The 7,330-nt window shown below is 41.8% G+C and overlaps 1 protein-coding gene across 3 annotated transcripts in view; it reads right to left on the bottom strand.

Moving 5' to 3' along the window:
* The window catches only part of LOC119501221 (protein kinase C beta type-like), a 121,683-nt gene that overhangs the window by 29,813 nt on the left and 84,540 nt on the right, over window positions 1-7,330 (bottom strand). For all 3 annotated transcript variants that reach the window (XR_005209785.1, XM_037791425.1, XM_037791424.1), the window contains exons 10-12: window positions 4,193-4,366; window positions 1,394-1,485; window positions 290-352 (exon numbers count right to left, since the gene is read on the bottom strand). Coding sequence is in view for 2 of the 3 variants with exons in the window: in XM_037791425.1 (XP_037647353.1) it covers window positions 290-352; window positions 1,394-1,485; window positions 4,193-4,366 (329 nt within the window). In the remaining variant the exon portion in view is untranslated. The remainder of the gene's footprint in view (window positions 1-289; window positions 353-1,393; window positions 1,486-4,192; window positions 4,367-7,330) is intronic.

Genomic DNA, 7,330 nt, shown 5'->3' with positions numbered 1-7,330 from the left:
GAAATCTTGTAAAGTCCAATGTATTTTGTCAAAAATTATATATATTCAAAATTGCAGCACGTCAGTGATTAAGACACAAATTTGTTACAAAGTGCCTGCTTTTCAAACTTGTATCATGAAAGGTGTAAAACTGTGTTTGGGCTGTTGCAGTAATTCATTTAAAACCAAAACAGTATCGACCCATACTATTAACAAGAAAATACATCCTTTAATAAATTGAGAATCCTCCACAATAAATGTGGTATTTTGTAAATGTTGTTTATTTAGTATGTTGTGGGATGGAGTTTACCTGTAGATGATGCCCTTTAGATGTAGGAAGAACAGACCAATGGCGATCTCCGCAGAATAGAATCTACACACACACACAAAAAGAAACAAAAACAGTAATTAGAAAGAGTCTGAGAGAAAGGACAGGAGGAAAACAGATGGATAATTTGTGTGTGTGCATGCACGCATGTGTGTGTCTGCATGAAAGGTCAGTGCTGTCTCTTCAAGGCCAGAGAGCAGCTGATAAGATCAACAGGAGGAGTCTGGACACACTGACCACGCAGTCGACGCAGTATCTGCGTGGGCGTGCACAATCCGTGTCTGTTTGTAAAGTGCAGCTAAAAGATGTCAAGAGGCATTTGATGGTGCGGAGAGCAGTGTGGGATATGCAGAGCTTGTTTGTTGGATGTTTTATCTGTCTCAGCATGACGACCAGATGGGCATCGCCACAGCAGGAAGCTATCGCGGCTTTAGATGCTAAACATACGTACAAAATACAAAAAACAAGACTGAGACAAAAGTTCAAGGCATCATCATCATCATCTACGGAGCAGAATATCCTGACTATTGTCTACTAAATAAATTAAACAGAGTAGAACAGGTCGATGGCGTTAGATAAAAGAGTTCCTCACCCCGTCGACTTGCCCTTCAGCAGTCTAAACCTTCTGCCAGGGGGAAGAAACTCTAATTCCCTATAAAGCAGATGAAGGGCAAACTCCTCCACGGCTCTCGCTTTCCCCGACAGCCCGCTTGTCAAATATGTCAGCCCGCTGGTTTGACTTGACACCAGTGATCTCGCCAGCCACCTTAATTATATTCTACAGTTTTGGAGGTATTCTACCGCACAGTGAAAACTCACAGGAGCTGCTGGATTACTTTCATTTCTTTGAAGTTCTTCAGAGCAGCGACGTGCATCGGGGCGAACAACATATTTCACCCCCAGGCTTCTGCTCGGATTGCTCATCCATCACCTGAGCCCGTCAAACTGCTGATGGCTTATTCAATATGATTTTTAAAAAAAGCATTACCAAACTGCGAAACACCTATAAGCACGGGATTAAGATGTTGTGTTATGATGGCATAAGAACGTATCTTAGCCTTTGTGTGTTTGTGTGTCCGTACTCACACAGCATGGGGCTCTTTGAACTTGCCGACCTGCTGAATCTGATACATGAGATCTCCTCCGTTTATGTACTCCATGACAAAATACAAACGGTCCTACGGAGAGATGGAGGGGCAGATACAGAGAGAAAGAGAGAGGTCATTAAGTGCATGTTCATAAAAGCAGGTGAGAGGTCACAGAGAAATGGGTTGATAGTGAGAACAAAGTAAGATACTGTAGAGAGAAAGGGATTGCTCAGAGGTAGACAGAGAGTGATGGGTCAAATAAGAGAAGATTAAAGGAGAGATATAGAAGACCAAAAAACATAGGCGGTGAAAATAGAGGGGCAAAAGATGGAGAAAGAGGAAGAACACCGTGAGAAAAAGGTGATTGGGTTGTTTTCCGATCAGGCTTTAACTGAGGGAACACAGCAACATCAATTTAAGAGATAATTCTCCACCATTATCTACAGAAATTGCCAATAAGGTTCAGTATGTGAGGGAGAGTGGAGGGATTTGTGTGTGTGGTCATGTGTGTGTTGTCTTTCAATGTGTGTCTAGACTGTGTGTGAGTGTGTTTGAGAGTGTATTTGCACCCTATGATAAGTCTTATGGACAGTTGTTTGTGTAATACGTGCTCCGTGTGTGTGTGTGTGTGTGTGTGTGTGTGTGTGTGTGTGTGTATGTGTCTACTGTGTATGTGTGATTAAAATGTATTTCAATTGAATTCAATTAATTTTTATATAGCGTCAAATCAAAACAGAAGTTAGCTCGAGATGCTTTTCATATCTAGATCGTACTCTATAACTTAGAGACCCAACAAGAGATCCCCCATGAGCATGCACTTGTCGCGACAATGGCAAGAATAAACTCCCCTTTAACGGGTAGAGACCTTGGCCAGAAGCCGGCTATTTGTGTGTGCGCACTACACAGCATATGCAGTAGTATGCATGTGTGTATGCATGCGTGATATATAATTGCCTCTATGTGTATGTGTGTGTTATAATAACTGCCTGTTAAGTCCCATATGTACGAAAGCCCTCCTCTGGTCAGAGAATTAGTGCTGAGGGGGATTAACACACTCACTTCTGGGTTGTGTGTGTGAGTGTGTGTGTGTGTGTGTGTGTGTGTGTGTGTGTGCAGGTCAACTTTATTTGCCAAGCCTTTAACGACAACCTCAAATGAATTCACAACACATTATTTTCACCGATCAATGAAAATATGTCCGAGCGAGTATGTTTATGTAGCATGTGAAAGTACATGACTTGTACTCGGTGTTATAAGTGTTGGACCAGTGAGCTATATTTACTCCGCTGTTGACTCATCTTCAGTGTAATATGGATTATACATCAGAAGATGAGCATGAATCAAATATGAACCCAGCCTGCGTGTTCCAGCTGTGAGCTGGTGACGGCAGGCATGGGCGGCTGCTGTTAAGACCACAGCGCTCACCAGCAGCGCGTCTGTGCACTTCAGCAGGACGCCGCACCGTGGCTCCCTTCAGATCGGATATAATGTGAAGGTGTAGGGGCCTACGAAGGGTGTCAGTTTGTCTGCTTGCAAATAGGGCTGGACGAGATGGAGAAAATCAAATATCCCGATATTTTTTGACCAAATACCTCGATATTGATATTGCGATGATACTGTAGGGTTGACTATTGGTGCTTTCACAAAATATTTACAAAATTATTAAAGGCAAATAATAGAACAGCCCGGTAAGTTCAGAAAATGACATCACTTAACTGTGATGCAGCCTTTAAAACCAGGAAAAGACAACACTAAGGCCATAATCTGATATTACGATATCCAAAGTCTAAGATGATATCTTGTCTCATATCACAATATAAATATATTATCAATATAATGCCCAGCCCTTCTTGCAAAGAATGTAAAATGGATTTTTTTTTTGGTTTCAAGTCACTGTGCGTTTGTGTAAGTGTGTGTGTAAGTATGTAACCAACCAAGCAAACATTTTCCCATTAAACAGAAGTTCATAAAGTCCATAGAGCCTGAACCAGCAGCAAATGAAACTATAATAACCCCTCACAGAATCACAACATTATTACACATGTTACAAACTGTACGGATTAAACAAAAGGGATATTATTTGTTAATTAGCAAGAGTCAGAGGTGTTGTTGTTGCCTTCTGTTGGAGCCAGGCTAGCTATTTCTCCCTGTTTCCAGTCTTTATGCTAAGCTAAGCTAACCGTTTGCTGGCTGCAGCCTTATAATGTAATGCACAGATAATGGGTATGATATCAACTTACTCTTAGCAACAAAGTGAATAAACGCAATTCCCAAAATACTGAATTATGGTTTTAACAAAGAAGACATCAATACAATTAAGTAGTGAAGCCTCGAGTTTGGCATTTTGGCCGTCGTCTTCTTGTTTTTTTGCAACCAGAAGTGAAACGAGAGGGTGGAGCTAAGTACAACCGAACGCTGAATAAGACATTTTTAGGCGACCAAAAGGTTACAATTAACTTTCATGAACTGAAAACACAATGTGAAAGAGTTACAGTTGTAAGACGAAAACTGAAGAAGACTTGAAACTAGCGATTGAGACGATAAACTCATGTTTACAATGTTTACTGAGGTAATAAATCAAGTGAGAAGTAGGCTCATTTTCTCATACACTTCTATACAAGCAGACTTCTTTTTGCAACCAGAAGAGTCGCCTCCTGCTGGCTGTTAAAAATAATGCAAGTTTAAAGCACTTCCGTATTGGCTTCACTTTTCAGGCCTTTCTTTCCCCATTGTTTTTAGTAAGACATGCAATTATTTTATACAATATCATACAGCTTTTGTATGTTGGCCCACCTACCATGCTCTGGAAAGTGGAGTGCAGCTGTGTTAAGAACGGGGGCTTTCCAGCCAACGCTAGCACTCTCTTCTCCACCATGGTGCATTCAACGTCATCATCCTGGATCACAACGTCCTTCTTCAGGATCTTTATGGCGTACAGCTCCTCCGTTGTTTTGCGCTCTGCGAGCATCACCTAGAGAGAGGAGAAGAGAGAGGGAAAGGAGAGGACAGATGGGAAATACAAGGAAGAAGAAAATCATCAATATTCAAAATCTTTATGGCACACAGCTCCTGTCATGTCTTTATAGTAACATCACCTTGGAAGAAAGAAGGGTGCTGGGAAGAAAGAAAAGAAAGAGGGCGAGAAAGGGGGGCAGAGAGATGTGGGAGGCAGGGAAAGGGGGAGATAGAGGAGGTACTTTAAAGGGCAGGGATAAAGGAGTGGAGTGATAAAGTAAAGCTTCTCTCCCTGTTTGGGTTAGACAGTCAAAGTAGAAATAAAGAGAGTGAGGATGGGAGGGAAGGAGAGAGAAAACGGATTCATCATCTTTCAAGATGTCATCTGAGGAGAGGGAAAAGAAAGGCAGGGCGGAGGGAAAGGAGGTGATAAAAGGCTCCTATAGTGTGATTGTCACTCTGTAGGAGATAGATGTAATAAAATATCGTTCGCAATTTGTGTCAGACCGCACGATATCAATTTTGAGGCACGTCAAATTGTGAGATAAATCCCTGGTGGATCGTAGCACTAAGATATAAATAAAAAAAAATTAAAGCAGACATCTCATCAACTTGCATCGCTCCTTTGTGCTACTCTCGTTTTTTTTTTTATACTTTACAAAAATGGAGCTTACAATGTTGTGTCTGCCAGCATATTTTGTGTCATTCCATGCTTGCTGGTTGGTTCGTGACATCTGTCGTAGAAGAGGCCACACAGTGAGAATTGACTGTTCGCTAAACCTCTCACCAAACAATGACTGTCCAAACATAGCTTTGCAACCAGTATTGGTAAGGCAGGCCTATTGGATTTTAGATTTCTCCCATAGACTTTATAAGAAGTGGACGTAGTCACCATGACATCACCCACTGGTTTGTGGACTGGCGTTTTGAATCCTTGAGTTTGGCATTTTGGCAGTCACTATCGACAACTTCCAGACCGGACAACGCGTGGTAGCGACCTGTCAATCATAAGGTAGCCCCGCCCTAAAGCATCCCCTGCTCTATGGTCTATTTGACTCTAAATGGGACCATAATTTACTAAATGAACATCATGCTGTATTGAAGAAGACTTGAAACTAGTGATTGAGACCATAAACTCATGTTTACAATGTTTACTGAGGTAAGAAATGAGAAGTAGGCTCATTTTTTCATAGACTTCTATACAATCGGACTTCTTTTTGCAACCAGAGGAGTCGCCCCCTGCTGGCTTTTAGAAAGAATGCAACTTTAAGGCACTTCAGCATTGGCTTCACTTTTCAGACCCGGATTGTCTAATGATTTCTCCACATGATGAAGCGGTGCCCATCCTATTTTCGTCCTCATCAGTGAAGAAAAAGGCAGAAACGAGCTGCACTAATTCACATTAAGCTCACGAAGAATGATTAATTAATCGTATATATACACTGTGCGACTCTGGGCTGAAATCTTTAGTTGTCGATACAAAATGCTAATCATACAGAGCGCAGATTTATTTAGCGCTTCTGAAAGATTTTTATACTGTTCATCTTCTGTTTGCCCTTCACGAACATCAGGGAGGAGCAAAAAGTAGAAAAGAAAGAGTAAGATGAGAAGGGGATTATTTTTTTTCTCTTTAGGACACACAGCATGGGGCGGATGGAGATAAAGGAAGGTGGATGGGTGAGAAGAGTGGGATTTAAAAAAAAATGGGGGAACGATTGAAGGAGGAAGTGAAGGGCAGGAGGAATGGCGTAGAAATAGATTGGCAGCAGTCAAGCAATCCAGAATCCTATTTGTTTTAATTGTGAAGTCTGGGAGCACATCTGCTTGTAATTTACACACACACACACACAGACACACACCATGGGTGGTGGTTTCATATATAATCTGTGGCTGCTGATTCTTGTGGAGGTCGACCAGACAGATGCCAAGAATGCAGAGATGCCTCTGTGTTGCTGTGTTGCTGTGTGTGTGTGTGTGTGTGTGTGTGTGTGTGTACTCAGCAGTTTAAATGTCTTGTGGCCAAGGTCAGGCTCATGCTGCTTACAGTCTCTCAAACAGGAGGAGTAAATGTTTCTGTTTTGTCTTCCTCTCTCAGGTCTCTTTTTCTCCTCTCCTTTTTCATCACCATTTCTCCCCTCATGTTTCTCGATTTCTCCCTTTCCTACTTTTCCACTTGCTTTCCCCTCTCCTCTCCTCTTCTCTCCTCATATCTTCTTTCCTGAAGAACCCAGCAGCCGCTGCAAATAGCAGGCAAAATGTAGGTCGAGTCTCAGCTCGCAGGTCATCTCATAAAAGTTGCAGCAGGCTTGTGACCAGGTCATAAAAGTTCAACTCTCTGGATGGAAATCTGTATGGGGGGAATTATATGAGCGAGTGTATAACTGTGGAAGGTGTCTGTGCTGTGTGTGTGTGTATAGCAGACCTTAATAGCTTGAGAAAGAGGAGCTTTAAAGCAGTAGTTCAGCATTTTGGGAAATACATTTATTCGCCTTCTTTTGGAGAGTTAGATGAGAAAATAGATATGACTCTTAAATCTGGCTGTTCAATATAAGGCTATATAGTCAGGAAAGGTTTAAAAGCTTTGTTTAGCATAAAGACGGATATAACAAGCTAATTAATGAGCTTTAGAGGTGCTGGTACCTTTGGACTGAGACAGGCTAACAGGCTGTTATTATGTCTTTAAAAGTAGCCAGATGACGCCATACGCTCATTTGCATATTGGTGACACCATCGTGCATAATTTGCACAAGTGGTTGTGTCCCCTTCGCCTCACTCTCCACCACTCCGGGAGTTGGACAAATATACGGCTGCGGCCACACTGACATGCGTTGTCGCCACAACAACTAACAACAATCGCCATTTTCTTTTGTATTAGTCAAACGACCACGGGAAAAAGTTCAATGTCCATTCTACTCCTATTGGTATAAATCTTAATCTTTAACTCTCGATAAGAAAGCTAAAAAGTGAACTTTCCAAAATG

The sequence above is a fragment of the Sebastes umbrosus genome, chromosome 14 (assembly GCF_015220745.1).
Source record: "Sebastes umbrosus isolate fSebUmb1 chromosome 14, fSebUmb1.pri, whole genome shotgun sequence".
NCBI lineage: Eukaryota > Metazoa > Chordata > Actinopteri > Perciformes > Sebastidae > Sebastes > Sebastes umbrosus.
The sequence above is the reverse complement of the archived record's forward strand: the minus strand, read 5'-3'. Positions and strand labels throughout refer to the sequence as shown.